Source organism: Corythoichthys intestinalis, chromosome 14, assembly GCF_030265065.1.
Source record: "Corythoichthys intestinalis isolate RoL2023-P3 chromosome 14, ASM3026506v1, whole genome shotgun sequence".
Lineage (NCBI taxonomy): Eukaryota > Metazoa > Chordata > Actinopteri > Syngnathiformes > Syngnathidae > Corythoichthys > Corythoichthys intestinalis.
The window spans coordinates 48,844,568-48,862,565 of record NC_080408.1 but is presented as its reverse complement, the minus strand read 5'-3'; the positions used below and the strand labels follow the sequence as shown (position 1 = coordinate 48,862,565).

The 17,998-nt window shown below is 39.9% G+C and overlaps 1 protein-coding gene across 1 annotated transcript; it reads left to right on the top strand.

Annotated features, from left to right (window-relative positions):
* The first annotated feature begins 1,500 nt into the window (after nt 1–1,500).
* and3 (actinodin3) lies at nt 1,501–8,435 on the top strand. The gene is made up of 3 exons (XM_057856524.1): nt 1,501–1,555; nt 2,779–2,918; nt 7,800–8,435. The coding sequence occupies exons 1-3, from the start codon at nt 1,501–1,503 to the stop codon at nt 8,433–8,435; spliced, it is 831 nt and encodes a 276-aa protein (XP_057712507.1).
* Nucleotides 8,436–17,998: the final 9,563 nt, after the last annotated feature.

Genomic DNA, 17,998 nt, shown 5'->3' with positions numbered 1-17,998 from the left:
GGACCAGCGCACACCCGCACAGTGCCGTAAAATTATGATCACTCTGTCGCCTGCAGATGGATTAAACGCGATTTCTTTTTCCAATGGCTGTGTGAAGGATGAATAGCAATACGCTAATGAATCCAGGTGTGGCTAAACAATAGCATATGACGGTTAGCAACCGTGTGGCTAAGCCCACCACCCCATCCAAACTCGTCAGCGTGGACGAGTTCATTTGAGGGGGGGTGTAACGTTAGCGAGTTAAAGCCGATGTTTATTCTTGAGTATCCTGTTAACCTATTATCCTGCTCGGACAAAACATTTTGTCTCTTTTGTTGCTCTGCCTTCTTTGCAGAATTCACGTGAAAGCGTTCGCCTAGACTTCCGACTTTATAATGAATGGGGAAAGTGACATATGCCGTGAAGTTAATTTGTGCTGGTGAAAGCGATACAGACCCACTCAAGATACGTGTCATTCAACTAGTTGTCAGTCGACATATTTCAGATGTTTTGAAAATATTCTATAACGGTTGAAAAGCTACCTAATGTTGCTTTAAAACAATGTTTTGTCATAAAACAAAATAAAGAATTTTCCCAATAACAAAATGACGTTAAGAACATACAGTATACTAAGTTTTTATTCTTTCCAGGATACAGTATGTGGAATACATTCGAAGTGGATATATGAAACATTCCATCTGGCGTGCAAGGTTAAAAACCTCCAGTAACCTTAGCAAACATTATGCGTGTGAATTATGTGAAGACAAGCACAACATGATATAAACTGTATTTGCGTCTTATATGTTTAGATTTCTCTATTTCGGTAACCATTAGCAGAGCTCGTGTGTACGTCAATTGAGTCAGCGTACCAGAAAATTGTGCATTGGCAAAGGTCCCGTGTCCCGTTTATTATTTTTTTTACTCTAACAAAAAAAATAACATGCCATTGGTACTGGAGCCACCATTAATACATATTGGAATCGGTATCAGGAGCCAAAACATGGTATTGGTGCAACACTACTACTTTTTTTTTTTTTTTTGTATCGATATCGCGTTGAAATGTGAGAATTGTGCCAAAAATATGTTATAAAGTGGAAAATATATTTTTTTTAAATCCTTTTAACAACAACTTGCAAAATGTAGAAAATTCCTACATAGTTTTCTAAGACCTAAACAGCAGTTTGCTTGACTTCCCCTCTATTTTTTGACCATCTGTTTCAAGACAGGGGTTTATTTTCACCTTCAAGGCATGTTTTGTCAGGAGTGGCTCGCGTTCTCGTATTTTGCAGATTTGCGCGAGGGGTGGAGTTGGAGCTCGGCAGCCAATAAAACGCTCCGGTATTGATATTAGTATTTACGAAGAGCAGATGAGATGAGAGAAGCACTGAGGAGATTAAGCATTAGGTGAGCAGTTTCTGCGCTCTTTGTGATGTATTTATGTACCTAGCGTAAATCTGTGTATGTTTTTTTTTTTTTGAGTTTGGGACTTTTTACAAGATGATTTATTTGCAGATGCCAAGGATGAGTTGCCAGGTGTCCATGTTTAAGGCTTTTTGCTGCCTGCTAGTCATGCCAGGTCTGTTAATAAACTATTGAAATTGGGGTTGTGAAATGTATCAATACCGAAATGTTGAATCCGGATACAATTTTTTATTTGTAAGTATCGATACTTTGTTTTTTTTTGTTTTTTTCATGGGGTAGATTAGATTTTGTACTATTCTTGATAGTAATGGAGGATATTTTTCATATTTGTCGTCAGTCAGTGGCAGCGCTAGACAAGTGACAAACTTAATTTCACTTCACGAAGGCCATGTGATTGGACGTCTATCGTCTTGAATTGCGCAGACATAGTTCATAAAAAGCTAATATTTGAGTTTGTTTGTTTGTTTTTGTTGCATCGAAAATGGTATCTTTTGCCGTATCGATATCGACTTGAAAATTTTAGTAACGTAACAGGAGTAAATGGAATTATTAGTAATGCTTTATTTGAATTCCGGGTCATACAACAGTCATAAGACCGTCATAATTATGACATGACACTGTCATGATCATTATTGAATGCTTACGACAGATGTCATTAGGTGTCCCAACTCTAACACAGTTCCTAAACTGTAATCCCAACCCAAAGACATTTGAAAAAAATCTCAATATAATGACATATTTGACTAAATGACAATCTATCATAACCCTCATTCATATACATGACACGTGTCATGTCATTATTATGACACTGAATTTAAATAAAGTGTAACTGAATTATTTATTCACAGTGGGTTGAATTTTAATTCAACTTAATGCCTGAAATATTTTTTTAAAGTCATGTATTGATTTAATATTTAAAAAAATATATTTATTGTTTATTGATTTCTATTTAATTTTGTTTTACTTTTAATTATTTTTGTCTTCATTTACCTTTGTTTCTTTTATTATTTTTCTTTTTATGAGGTTTTAATTTAGGAAGTTCTACTTTTTAGCTGTATTTTTTTCCATATTAATTTTGTCTGCTTAGTACCCTTTTTTTCTTAATACTGTCTTCATGCACTTTTGTATGTTTGTTCAATGTAAATTCAAGGGGTTAACATAATTATGAATCTTCTGACTTCCTCCAGCTTTTCTAGAAGCATCGTCTTTACTGAGAGTAAAGGATTCCGCAGGTATTTTGTTTTCATTTTACATTTCCACTGTAAATATTTTTGGGATGGTGTGACATTTTTTTTTTACTATGAATGACTGTATTTTAAAAAAGCATTCATAGTGCTGAAAAGTGATGTTGTCTGCTCTCATTTCCATGAACTCCAGTCAGTATTGACCCTGCCAAAGCGCACCATTTCCTGACTAATTCTCGAGCCAGGAGGAACGTCGACCCAAAATGGTACAGAGGCACGCCCGACTTTCAGTCCTACTATCGCTTCTACAATAGCATTGGACACATTGAAGGGGTAAGTCAATGTCCCGACTAGGGCTGCTGTGAATAAAATAGAATAGAATAGAATAGAATAGAATAGAATAGAATAGAATAGAATAGAATAGAATAGAATAGAATAGAATAGAACGCCTTTATTGTCATTGTAGAGTACAACGAGATTTAAAGTGTCGCTATAACGTGCACCACATAAAACAAAAAGTACAATAAGGCTAATAAAAATACACAGATTACAGTGTATTGGCCAGTTACTTTTCCAATTTCCAATGTCGAGATTTAATCAGTGGTGATCAATCTTTTGCGGCTGCTGTCCCCAGGTTGTGGAATAGCCTGCCCCCTGAAATCCGGATTAAAGATCCACTTTTTTAGACTCACCTTTTCTCCTTAGGAGGGTAACGTGGTTAGATTTCTTAAGGGTTTTGATGTGTTTTATTGTTTTATTTGCTGTTTTGACATATAGCACGATGCATTGTTTTGTTTTTTCCCTCAATTTTATTGTATCGTGCTTTCCTGCCTTTTATTTATCATGAAGTATATTTTTGGTTGTTGTAAAGGTAAAGGTTGTTGGAGGACTCTTTGGGTTTTTGTAAAGGACCATATACAGTGAGGAAAATAAAATTCTTCCACTTAGAAATGATGGGCGGGTTTGATATTTTCATGGTAGGCGCTTGTCCACTGTGAGATACAATCTATAGGGAAAAAAAATCTATGATTTATTTGTATTAATTAATTAATTAAATTTATAAGTTATCTGTATTATACTGCTGCAAATAAGTATGAAACCCTGTCTATTGGCCAGAATTGCGAGCCTCAAAGACCTGTTAGTCGTCTTTAAAAAGTCCACCAAATAAGTGGAGTGGAGGTAGACTTTTTGACATGTTTTAGGCAGTTAGCTGCATATAAAAACCTGTCCACCTTATACAATCAAGAAGACTCCAATTACTAACATGGTCAAGACCAAAGAAATGTCCAAAGACATCAGAGACAGAATTGTATACCTCTACAAGGCTGCAAAGGGTTACGGGGCAATTGCCAAGCAGCTTGGTGATATAAGATCCACCGTTGGAGCAATTATTGGAAAATGGAAGAAGCTAAACATGACTGTCGATTTCCCTCAGACTGGGGATCCATGCAAGAGCTACCTCGTAGGGTTTCAATGATCCTAAGAATGGTGAGGAATCAGCCATGAACTACACAGGAGGAGTTGGTCAATGACCTGAACGGAGGTGGGACCACCATTTCCAAGGTTACTGTTGGTAATACACTAAAACAGGGGTCGGGAACCTTTTTGGCTGAGAGAGGCATGAACACCACATATTTCTAAATGTAGTTCCGTGAGAGCCATACAATATATTTAAAAATAAAAATACATGTTTGCATTTTATGTAATTTCAACACTTTTAAAGTATGACAAGTCTCTGAATTCTTTCTAATAACATTGTTATGCTGTTGCTAATCAATGATGAGTATTTCTTACCATTAATGCGAGTTCTGGTGCTGCATGTTTTTGCTGATGGCTTTGTAGTCTGGTTGATACTTAGTGGGGTTAAGCTTCATGCAGGCGTTGAGAAACTTAGGACGCATCTCTCTTCATGAAACACGAAACAAGTTTATCCATCAGTAGATTTTTTTCTTTTGCGTTGTCTTGTTGTCCCATTCAGTCAAAACCTGGCAATCACGCTAAACTGGGAGAAGTTGCTTACGTCTGTTGACTCATCCAAAGCAAGACAAAAAAAAAAACGTTGCCGCATTTATGCAATTTTTGTCATATTCTCAAAAGTCTTCCTAAAATTAGCTGACAAGTGACAACACAGAAAACGAAACTGAAAACGACGGAACTTTACTTCCTGATCTCACGCAGATGCCCACTTCGGCCGCTATTTTCGACAGCAAAATACAGCAACCCCACTTGAACAGTGTCTCTGCCTCATCTGCGTTGCCTGTGCGATTGATAGTTAAATAGATAGACACAACGACATGTATGTTTGCCACTTTCCCACTAAAATTACTGCGAACTGACTTTCTAGTCCCTGGTGACCGTTGCTGTTTCGCGCAATGCGCTGTTACCAATCTACACTGTTTGGTAATGCGGTGCTCTCAACTCTGAACCGTTGTCAGGAGTGGACTGGCGATTTTTGTGGCTCGTTCGTTGTCGCTTCTATGTCCGGTTCTTCCTTAGGGGAGGTGGCGTGGAGTATAAAAACACGTAGACGTGTCGGATGGCTTTTTATCGGAGACTTTACTAACACAAACAAAAAACGGTGGGGGACACCCAGCCACTCAATACAGCGCTCCAGCGCAACTCTCTCGCTCTACACCTGTCTCTCTCTCCCCTTGGGCTTGCCCACTTCTTCTTCACTAAATTGTCAATGTCGGTCATATTGAAACGGGACAGCGGCCCCTTGGGGATGCCGGTAACAGTGCAAAGGAGTATAACAAAACTTTTTGGGGGGGGGGGATAATTAAAGATTTGTCTGTAAGCCAGATGTAGCTGTCAAAAGAGCCAGATCTGGCTTGTGAGCCATAGGTTCCCTTCTTCCCGACCCCTGAATTAAAACGTTATGGTTTAAAAACATGCATGGAATGGAATGTTCTGCTTAAACCAGCATATGTCGTGGCCCGTTTTAAGTTTGCAAATGACCATATTGATAATCCAGAGGAGTAATGGGAGAAAGTCATGTGGTCATATGAGATTAAAACTGAACTTTTGGGGAACATGGGTGTCAAGTTTCTCCTTTAAGTCCCCATACAGCTCCCAACTTGAAAAAGGGATTTGGCGTTAGCCCAGAGCAGACTGGGATTCACTCGAATGAATGAACAGTTTTCCTTTTCTCTATCTTTTTCACCATTATCCATTAGGTGAAAAACAAACAATACAAAAGAACAATACAAAAGAAAACATCATTAGTTGCATTTAATTAAACAATTCAACAATGACATTTGATATTTAACACACACTACGACCATTCCAGAACAGTCAACCACCTCCCATTTCAAATTTCACAGTCAATTAACTATCATCTTAAATTACACAATGTTTTAACCCTCACTTCTAAATATTAAACTTTTGTACCAAAAGACAAACTCATTAAATTACATTTTTCCAATTAACACAATTAATAACAGTGAAACCTAGAATACATCAAATGTCAATATTAAACTAGTGTCTGAAATCCCAAATGGCTCCCTAAACAAAAACTACAAGGGTCCAAACATTTCACCTGGTGAGTCATGCCCTGTGCTAATGGCCGCCACTAGCACATTGCAACTTCAAGTTTTGCTGCTTACCGGCTCCCTCTCTGGTTAGTTTTTTGCTAACGTCGCCAGCTGAACAGGATTGCAAGTGTCACTAGCCAAACCAGGCTGCCATCTCCCTTTCCTGCTTTTATGCTTTGGATTCCTCATCGGTTGTTTGGCCAACCTGTTCCAGCTGTGCGTCATAGCCACGTTGCTTGTATGCTGTTGATTTTCCAGTTCACGCCCTGGTTGCCAGCTCAATGCTTTCTGTTGATGTTAATCAGAGTTTGACTTGACACCTCCCACTCGATCTTCCCACAGAGATGCTGGGGAGATCGTCGGTATCAAAGGCAAACTGGTTTCTTCAGATCTGACCTGTTCTTCCACAGGTAACAAGACGACAAGCCGCCTGACGTCCCTGTGAAGGATGGTGGCTTGGATCTTGTTGACTGGATGACCTTTAATTCTGCTCATGGTCTTTGTTGAAGGGATGCAGTAGCCAGGGAAGACCCTGATAGCTTCATCTCTTACAATGCTTTTACCTTCGGGATTGGTGCTGATGACTCTGCCGAGCTTAAACTGTCCCCTCAGTGCATTTTGGTCGCAAAGCCAAACAACATCCCCCAAAGTGACGTTCCTCTGCGCAGTGTGGCACTTGCTCCTGACAACCAAATTGGGACTGGCGAGTTTGCTCCAGCTCCTCCAGAACCTCATTACTTCTGCTTTCATTGCTTGGAGTCTCTTATAGGGTAGTTGGGAAAAATCAAACGTACCAACATCAACCCTTTGAGAATGGTAGCATCATGCTTTGGGGATGTTTTTCTGCACATGGGATTGGATGGGTGCACTGTATTAACGAGAGAATGACCAGGGCCATGTATTGTGAGATTTTGGGGAATAACCACCTTCCCTCAGTTAGAGCATTGAAAATGGGTCGTGACTGGGTCTTCCAACATGACAATGGCACAAAGCAGACAGCCAGAATAACTACGGAGTGACTTCGTAAAAAGCATATCAAAGGTTCTAGAGGGGCCTAGCCAGTCTCCAGACCTAAAGCTAATAGAAAATCTTTGCAAGAAGCCCAAACTCTGTGTTTCTCAGTGACAGCCCAGAAACCTGATTAATCTAGAGAAGATCTGTGTGGAGCAGTGGCGCAAAATCCCTGCTGCAGTCTGTGCAAACCGGGTGAAAAGTTACAGGAAACGTTTGACCTCTGTACTTGTATTCAAAGGCAACTGTACCAGATATTAACATTAATTTTCTCAGGTGTTCGAATACTTATTTGAAGCAGTATAACACAAATGAATTGTTAAAAAATCATGCACTGTGATTTCAGCATTTTTTAGATTGTCTCTCACAGTGGACTGGCACCTTCCATGAAAATTTCAAACCCGCATATGATTTCTAAGTGGGAGAACATGCAAAATCGCAGGGTGTTCAAATCCTTATTTTCATCACTGTTAATAAATGTCGTTTGATTTGAATTTGATCAAACATCTGCATTTGCTACAACGTTCAGTAACATAACAGGAAACAACATGTGTTTTATGTATGAACCGATTAGTCGACTACTTGTTTGTGGCAGCCCTAGTACTAATAATCGTTCGTTGTCCAATTGGGACTTCTTATTTGCACTAAAAATATTTGCTGTTCCTATCAGATCTACGAGATAGACCGAATCCGGATGCTATATCAACAAATGCGTCATTTGGAGCTAACATACGGGCCAGATGCCTCCAGTTACCAAAGTGTCATGGGTGTTCAGACTACCACTGCGGCACCCACGACTACTGCCCAGCCTCCCGAAACTCCCGCTCCTACGCCGGACCCTCTTCAGCACGCTCAGCGTATCTACCTGTGCCACCCCAAAGATCCTCTGTGCAAACCACAGATTGTCTACTTGCCCGCCGGGGCTATCCCGGTTCTGTGCGACCCGAGACACAACCCCGCGTGCGGGCCCAAGACGGAGGAGGAGATAAAAGCGGCTGTTCCTCCTCAACTGCCTCCTCCTCCGAAAAAGTCAGCTCCTCCGCCTCCTCCTCCCATCACTGTTAAACATATAGAGTATGACTGCGACCCCTACTGGGACCCCGACTGTCTCGTCGAGCACCCCCCACGCCCCGCCAAAGTCCCCACCAAGGCAGAGGAATTCGTTGAAGAGAAGGTGGTGAAAGTGGATGAGGTCAAAGTTGAAGAAAGTCCTGCCAAGAACTTGCCTTTCTATGACCCGTACAACTTTAAACGAGACCTTTTTGACCCCTTTCGCTATGGCAATCCAGCACCTGAACAGGAATAAAAATTCTGTGAATCCATTGCCTGGCATTGACCGCGATTGACATTCAATTAAAGAATGTAACAAATTTGCGATTTTAGATTTTAATCACATGGTGACTATTAAAAAGAGGAGTAATTTGCAATTATTGCGAGTTTCTTATTTCAATGGTGACAAATGTGAGTTTAATCTTGTTTTTGCAATTATAAAAAAGTGAGTTTTTGCAATTAATTGGGAGTTGACTTTTAAAAATGTGTCAAATTTGCAATTAATTGTGAGTTAAGTATTTAAAATGTGGTAAATTTGAGATTAATCTCATGTTAACTATTAAAAAAGCAAGTCATGTGATTTATTGCGAGTTAACTAATTCAATGGTGACCAATGTTAATCTCATGTTAAAAATGCGTTAAAAAAGTGAGTATAATACAACTAATTGTAGATAACGAAAATGTAACAAATTAGCCATTAAAAGCAAGTTAACAATTGAATATATGCAAAGATTTGCTATTAATCGCAAGTTTAAAACGTAGGAGTGAATTAGCGATGGAATAATCATGATTAACTCATTAATCACTGACAGCCTTCCACTTTCAATGGATTGTACGTCTATCACCATCAATGGCATGGAACCATCATACTGACAAACAATTTATGTTGAAATATTTGTTCGTTCTTCATATTGTGTCCTTTATAACTCAATGACATTCAAGTAATAAACCTTCTGAGCTCCTGTGCTTGTGCTTTCTTTTAGAGTGGAATCATCTCAAGATGTCATATTTTGTTCAAATTGATAAGCAATTACACCATGTAACTCATATTTTGTTCCAAGGTTCCAAGTGGTATTTCCTAGTTTGTGTCGTTGCATTGACATGTAAAAACACTTTTGTTTCCCAAAACGTTTTGGTTTGTTGTCACGACTTTGAAATTCTATTTTCTACTTTTCTTTACTGTTGGACTTTCTAATGCTTATGTACAGTACATTTTCCTCCTTATTTTATAGACTTGGTTTGACCTGAAACACAAAGAAATGGACATTTAACAAATATTTTCTGCATAACTCGCATGTAAAACCAGAAATTTTGAATATGGCCTCCATAGGCGGAGTTTGACTTTTGGGGCAGGGGGGGCACAACATGTTGATGACCCCGTAGTGTCAGCAATAGAATTAACTTACAAGAATATTTATAATAATAAGTTAAAAATAAGCGTCTTTTTATTTCCCATCATTTTTTAGGGGAATTCTAAATCAGGCTGCTTAGGACAGCTGTACTTTTTCACCAAGATTGTCATCCATTGAATATGGTACGGCCGCCGGCGTTCTGTCAAATTTTGCACCCCATCAGAAATTTAAAGTTCGTGTTAAAAATGACCGCGAATACAGCGGTTACAAAGTAAACACTACAAACTTTCTTTAAATAAAGGAATATTTACTTATGTTTGATCATGGATGGACATGTACAAAAGTTCTCCTCAGACACATTCTGCCATGTTAGCTGCACACAACTGCACGCCGCTCTCTCACTGTTTACGTCTTCGCCGTGTAGTTAAGCATTAATTTACGCCATATTCGTGTTGAACATGTATGTTTACAATGTTACCTGTTTATTTAGCACCTGTGGATACCATTGAGAGTCCCAACTGAATATAAAAGAGGGCTTATTCACCACAACACATTTGGGAGCAAAATATTATAAGGGTGCAAAATTTGGCAGAACACCGGTGGTGGCTCTGTTGTACAATTAGCGTCGTTAGTGGGGCAAATTGAAACTCCACTCACCATTTTGGCGGTGCTCTCTGGCTTTTCATGGTCCACGTTTTCAATCCTAGGTTCTTGCTCAGTAATTGTGGTCGCTTTTGAAAGCTCAGGTTTGAAAAATCTACGTATATCCATCTTACCTCTTTGTTCCTCAGGTGGTTTTGGCTAAGCAAAGCAAATGACTGTCGAAGCAGCTAATTGTGTTACTTTGTATTTGTGGGATTCTTGAATAAGACAACTTACTGAAAGAGTTGATGCTTTTTACTGACAGATCTTTAGTTAAAGAACAGAAGAGAGGCATCAACATTAACTGTTCACTGGCAGACTTTTTATCAGCTGTCTCGAGCTCGCTGCGTATCTCCGACTTCCGTGTGCTGTGACGAGCAGACATTACTTATCGAACATGCAGATACGATTTGCTCATATCATTACAATAGTCACATCATCTGTTTGAAAAATAATTTTGGCCTCTTATAATTTTTTTTTGGTTCATTTTATTAATTTTTGTTGTTTTATTGCTTTACAACTTTTGTGGAAAATATTTTACCAGAAAATTCTTAATTTTAAACTCATATACACGTATAGGAAAGTCAATTACATGCAATGACACTTTTCGGCCACCAGGGGGAGCCTCGCCCTGCTGCCCCCCCCCCCCTTAAACTCCGCTTGTGATGGCCTCTAATTTTAGAAAAAACTTTTACCTTTTTAGTGGCACTTTTAAATTTATTTTTAGCCCAAGCAACACAAAAAAAAACATTACAAGCCGGGAACAAAATGTTTTTTTCCTGTAACATGGTGTTACACTACTTAATTAATTTGTCTAAGGCTTACTGTAATATCATGTTGTTATTATTAAAATTCTTGGACTTAAATACACATTTAAACAAATCAAGGGCGTAGGATTGGTCTCAACATTGGTAGGGACAATATAACAGCATAACCTGCATGTACACTGTTTCCTGGAGACAGGACATTAACAAGACCGATCAGATTATTGAACAGGGGTCAGGGCCAAATTTCTCAGATATGAACATAATTAATTCAATTCAATTCAATTCAATTTTATTTGTATAGCCCTCAATCACAACAGAGGTCTCAAAGGACTTTACAGAGGCAATATGATACACAATTAGAAATGAAGCAACAAAGATGAATAGATACAGTTCAAGTCCTGGGTATCCCCTATCCTTAAGACCCTCCATGCCGGCAAGGAAAAACTCCAAAAACTCCAGAGTCAATTGGGAGAAAAATGAGAAACCTTGGGGAGTACCACAGTCAGGAGAGATCCACTCCCAGGACGGATAGACAGGAACCCCAGAACGGCTAATGGAAATTAGCAAGCGAAATTATAGTCCGTAAAAATCCAGTGGAGTAAAGGAGCAAGAAGAGGTCCCTCTAGTCAGATGAGACGGAGGTAGCAGCGAGGACGTCTATCCAGCCAGGGGTCCGGACAGTCAGGAGGCTGCAGCTGAAAAATAGCCCCTCCCCAGAGGGGAGGGGGGAAAGGGGACACCGGGTGACTAGTGATGAAGAGACTAGACAACTAGATATTAACATTGGAAAATAGAAATAAAGTAAGACAAGTGGTAGGTAGAGTAAGAAAAGGAGATAGAACTCAGCGGCTGTACTGCCCCCCAGCATTATAGCTTCTAGTGCAACTTAAACTATGAGTCTATTCCGACTTCAACTAGCCTAACTATAAGCTTTGTCGAATAGGAACGTTTTTAATCTAATCTTAAATGTGCAAACTGTCTCGGCTTCTTTAATACTAGCTGGAAGCTGATTCCATAAAACAGGGGCTTGGTGGCTAAAGGCTCTAGCTCCGACAGTACTTTTATGAACCCTGGGAACTACCAGTAGACCTGCATTCTGAGATCGGAGTGTTCTGTTGGGGCGGTATGGAACCAGAGCATCGGTGAGATAAGATGGCCCCAACCCATTAATGGTCTTAAATGTAAGAAGGAGGATTTTAAATTTAATTCTAAACTCGACTGGAAGCCAGTGAAGTGCCTGGAGCACAGGGGTGATGTGCTCTCTTCTATTGGTTCCTGTTAAAAGTCTTGCTGCTGCGTTTTGGACTAGCTGAAGACCTTTTAGAGAGCTTTTAGGACAAGCTGCAAGTAGGGAGTTACAGTAATCCAATCTCGATGTAACGAACGCGTGAATTAATTTTTCTGCATCGCTTTTAGATAAAATATTTCTAATTTTGGCGATGTTGCGCAGGTGAAAGAAAGCCGTTCTACAGGTTTGTTTAATGTGTGCTTTAAACGATAAGTCAGGGTCAAATAGAATTCCTAGGTTTTTAACTGTGGCGCTGGAGGCTACACTTACATTGTCCAGAGCGACTATCTGGGCAGATAAAGAGTCTCTAACACTTTTCGAGCCTATTATAAGGACTTCTGTCTTTTCAGGGTTAAGTAGAAGATAGTTAGTGCTCATCCAGGTATTTATATCTCGGACGCAGGCGCTTAGTTTTTCTACTTGCCTGACCTGCTCAGGTTTAATTGATAAATACAGTTGTGTGTCGTCAGCGTAACAATGAAAGTTAATGCTATGTTTTCTGATGATGTTACCTAGAGGAAGCATATACAGCGTAAACAAGATGGGCCCGAGGACAGATCCTTGCGGCACACCATAACTAACTCTAGAGTACGATGATGATTGCTGGTTTACATTGACAAACTGGTACCTATTAGATAAATATGATTTAAACCAGCAGAGGGCTGCTCCTCTAATGCCTATGTCACATTCTAATCTCTGCAATAAGATATTATGGTCGATTGTGTCAAAGGCTGCGCTCAGGTCCAGCAGAACCAGGATCGAGACTAATCCAACGTCAGCGGCAAGTAACAAGTCATTAGTTACTTTAACTAATGCGGTTTCAGTGCTATGATGAGCTCGAAAGCCAGACTGGAACTGTTCAAATAAACTATTGTCCTGTAGGTGCTGACAGAGCTGTTTAATTACCACTCTTTCAAGGACTTTGGAGAGAAATGGTAAGTTAGAAATAGGTCTATAATTGGCCAGAATATCAGGATCAAGAGTAGGTTTTTTCAAGAGCGGTTTAATAACTGCATATTTAAAGGACTGCGGCACGTAGCCAGTAACTAATGAGATATTTATTATATTTAAGATAGTGTCAATAGTTAGAGGCAGGGTCTCTTTAAAAAGTTTGGTTGGGATTGGGTCAAGGAGGCACGTTGATGGTTTGGAGGACATTATAATTGAAGTTACATCAATTTGGTCTGCAGTGGTAAAGTTATTTAATATTTTAGAGGGGTTTATAGGAGATTCCGAATTCTTTGTCTGCACTTTATCAGACCTAATAATTGGAAGTGATTCATTTATTTTATTTCTAATAGTTGCTAATTCTAATAGTCTAATTAATTGATAGGCAAAATGATCAAAGCAAAAATAAATCTATATCGACTTATACTAACTTTTATGTGTATTGGTTCACGTGATACAACGTTTGATTCAAACCTTTGTTTTCGAAAACTACTAAAGAAACATTTTGAAGTCCTTTTATTTAAAAAAAAAAAAAAAAAAAAACGGGAGCTACCCAAGTATGAGTTCACTTCTGGGGGACACTGGAGCACCCACCCCTACACTCAAACTAATTTGTTGTAATATAAAAGCGATTTGGGTAAAAATTCATGAAAAAAAAAAAAAAACGAGATATCCAAGGACCGATCGACATCTGAGACATCCAAAGTACTCTCATTAAATTCTGATGTGTCATTTCATTTTACATTTTTTTTCCTACATGTCAGTTTATGTTCATGTCAGTGTCCTTTCTGAATTGGACCCATTCTTGAGACTTTGTCTCTGAAGCCACCGCGTTGCATTACTGTAATGCACATAATGCAGACAATGATCCAAATGAGGGTCGTGTTAGGGCCTCCGCCCCTCCTTCCTGAGCTCTGCCTCAGGTGAGGGAAGTTAAGCTGATTACAGGTTGGACATCAGACGGGTGGAGCGACCACAGCTGAGAGCGGTTAACATCAGCCAGCTTTAAAAGCCCAGCAGACGCACCACCACGTTGTCTGGTTTCGCCGTCAGTTGCTTCTTGCATTCTTATATGACCTCACTGATTCCCGGCTCACGACTGTTTTGCTCTCGCCCCAGGTCCTGTCTTCTGCCTGCTCCCTGTCGGATTCTACGCCTGCCTCCTTCCAAGATTACACGCCTGCCTCCTCCCGAGCTTCCACGTCTCACGCCGGCTCAGCTACCCCAAGCAAAGCAACTTCTACACGCCACACTCTTTCTGGTGCTCGCAAATGAAATATTACTCGCCACAACCTGTTTGTCTGCACTGGGAACCCCTCCTGCTCACGCACCCCTAACAAACCGAAGTAGTTTTGCAGGTTATCAAGTTCACACAGATTAATGACCTCTGATGCAGGTCGGACTTTACGTATCTAAATTAGTGGTGTTTCCCCCACCTCCACAACATTGACATCTTTTTACATTACTTACAGGGGCTTGTGCTGGCCGAAAAAAACCTTAAAATATAACTCCTATTCGAAGGGGGCGGAGGAGGTGGCATGTTGTATTTCTGTCGCCGAGGTTGTGTGACTGTGCGTGTGTGTCTGTGTGGCGGGAGGAGGGGGTGGGGAAGTCATCAACCAATCAAACGTGCGTTGGAGGGGGGAAAAATGGACTGGCACATTCATCAAGTGAAAAGGGATAAATGTAAGTCTGAACATAATGAAAATAATTCATTTAATTATGGTAGGGTGTATTCTATCCTTACAACATATGAGAAGACAATCAAAATTACTTACAGTATATAACTGAAGTCATTGTATAATGCAAATGAAGTGGCATAAAAGTTGGTGGAGACAATTTAAGCATCCTGAAAAGTTGATAGTGTTATGTCCCTACTGTCCCTATGCAAACCTACACCCTTGAAGCAAATGCTTTTTATACACACACTTTACTTGTTTCTCGGCCACATATCATATTTACTTTACTTGTTTCTTGGCCACATATCATATTTTGTGGTCACAATTTAAAAATTCCAATGTTCAGTATCACATAACAATGTGATGAATTTCACATTTTAACTAAAAAAATCTATTGTTCAAAAAGATTAAAGGTTAAAAACAAACGTGACTGGAACAGAAAGTTGTAGTTTCGTTTTGTTTTCACAGGAACCACACACACACAAAAAAAAATAATAATCAGGGTTTTAAAGTGAAATTTATCATGTCCAAAACGTAGTAATGATCATTTTGAAATGCTAAATTTATTCATTTGTAACGTGATACAGATGTTTTTTAAATTTTTATCTTTGCTGTGGTAGCAGTATGTTATCGTACACCTATTTTATGAATTATTTTACCGTTTAGTACTAATCTTTGGACACAAAATGTCCAGTTTTTGCAAATTGCTGACGACAAATCTTTGCTTGTTGTTCATATTATGTCCTTTATCACAACAGTAACATTCAAGTAATAAACCTTGTAAACTCCTGTGCTTGTGCTTGTTTTTTGAGTGAACTCATCTCAGGATGTCATATTTAGTCCAAATTAATAAGCAATTATTACTACTTCATTTATTTTTCTAAGGCTTACTGTAATATATAGTTATTATTGAAATTATTATACTTAAATACACATTTAAATAAATGTACTTCATACACACATTTTGTGGCCACAATTTAACAATTACAATGTTCAGTATCACATAATTACGTAATAAATTTCATAATAATGATAATAATACTATTTATTTATAGAGCGCTTTTACCGGTGCTCAAAGGCGCTTTACAGTTGAGGAAAAAAATATAAAAATAAAGCTCACACAACGTGGGCAGTACAAAACAATAGAGAAAAGAATTACAAATTAAAAGCCAGTTTAAAAAAGTGAGTTTTTATCAATTTTTTGGAATGTGGAAGATCAGAACAGGTGCGGATGGTTTCAAAGTGAGGGGGCAGCAACGGAGAAGGCTCTGTCCCCCCAAGTACAGTGTGTTATTTCTGGGGGCAGTGCGAGAATGTTTCCATTAGATGAGCGGAGGTGACGGGAGGGGGTGTGGGGACAGAGAAGGTCCGTGAGGTAAGGAGGAGCCAAGTCATTGAATGCATTGTATGTGAGAAGGATGATTTTGAAATGTATCCTGTGTGAGATGGGAAGCCAGTGCAGTTTGTGAAGGACGGGGGTAATGTGATTCCTATAGGGGGTACGGGTGAGAAGGCGTGCAGCGGAGTTCTGGATATATTGTAGTTTATTGAGGAGTTTGGCGGGAGATCCGAAAAGAATGCTGTTACAATAATCGAGTCTGGGGGTGACGAATGCATGTATGAGGGTTTCTGCAGCATAGCAGGTGAGGGAGGGGCGGAAGCGGGCTATGTTCTAGAGGTGGAAGAAGGCAGTTCTGGTGATGTGGTCGATGTGCTGGTCGAATCTTAGTTTATTGTCGAAAATGATACCTAGGTTGCGGGAGTGTGTTGAGAGAGGGAGGGTGCAGTTGTCGATGGTAAGGGTGAATTCAACGTTTTTGATGTGAGCTGTAGGGTCGATGATGATTATGTCCGATTTGTTGCTGTTGAGTTGAAGATAGTTAAGTTGCATCCAGGATTTAATTTCGCTGAGGACGTTGTGAAGTGTAGATTTGGTGCTGTGTGAGATGGTTTTTGTGCAGATGTATATTTGGATGTCATCGGCGTAGCAGGGAAATTGCAGTCCAAATTTACGGATGATCTGACCAAGGGGGAGGATGTAAAGAATGAAGAGGAGGGGGCCAAGAACTGAACCTTGGGGGACACCTTGTGGTAGGGAAACAGCAGGGGATGTGCAGTTGTTAATGCTGATGAATTGTTGTCGGCCGGTGTGGTAGGAGTGGAACCAGGAAAGTGCACTGCCAGTAATGTGTAGAGAGACTCTAGTCGGGAGAGTAGTGGTGTGGTTGATTGTGTCAAAAGCAGCAGTGAGGTCCAGGAGGATGAGGATGGTGATATTTTAACAAAAAAAATCTATTGTTTAAAAAGATTAAAGATTTAAAATGAAAACATAAATTACCTAGTTAATGCGCTGCCAGTGACTGGAACCGAAAGTTGTCGTTATTTTGTTTTTCCCCAACTTTTTAAAGTGGAACTTACCATGTCAAAAACGTAGTGTTACGAACGGCAAGCCGTTAATGTGGATCCAAAACACAGACTAGGAGATCAGAGAGCGAATTTAGTATTTAATGAGTACAACAAAGGGAGCACGCTAAGTAACGCGAGTAAGAAAATACAACTGAGAGAGCACGCTAAGTAACGCGGGTAAGAAAATACAACTGAGAGAGCACGCTAAGTAACGCGGGTAAGAAAATACAACTGAGAGAGCACGCTAAAACGCGAGTAAGAAAATACAACTGAGAGAGCACGCTAAGTAACGCGGGTAAGAAAATATAACTGAGAGAGCACGCTAAAACGGCGTGAATACAACAGTACAAAATTACAATTACAAAATCCCAATAAAACACAAAAGTAAATGAGATCAAACCAGAACACGATCGAAGAATGTCGGGAAGCACCAAGGGTGACAATGAGCACACAGAAGTAAGCAAAGCCGTAACAAGCAAATGCAATAGTCCGACACTCGCAGACGGTGACAGGAGTCCTTAAATAATGAGCGCTCCTAATGCGCCACAGGTGTGCGGCCACGGCCCCGCCCATCCAGCTGAATCAGATGCTGGAAAGAGAAAACAACTGAGAAGGCATACAGATATGACAGAACCCCCCCCTCAACGGACGCCCCCTGGCGGACCACCTGGTTTCGAGGGATGAAGGGAGTGGAAATCCCGCAGAAGCGACGGATCGAGGATCCAGGAGCGGGGGAC

What these genes read in the sequence shown, in the direction of transcription:
- and3 (XM_057856524.1), top strand. Translation starts at nt 1,501, where the DNA reads ATGAGTTGCCAGGTGTCCATGTTTAAGGCTTTTTGCTGCCTGCTAGTC. An exon ending in CTGCCTGCTAGTCATGCCAG is followed by an intron (nt 1,556 to 2,778) that starts GTCTGTTAATAA and finishes CATGAACTCCAG; the next exon opens with TCAGTATTGACCCTGCCAAA. An exon ending in GCATTGGACACATTGAAGGG is followed by an intron (nt 2,919 to 7,799) that starts GTAAGTCAATGT and finishes TGTTCCTATCAG; the next exon opens with ATCTACGAGATAGACCGAAT.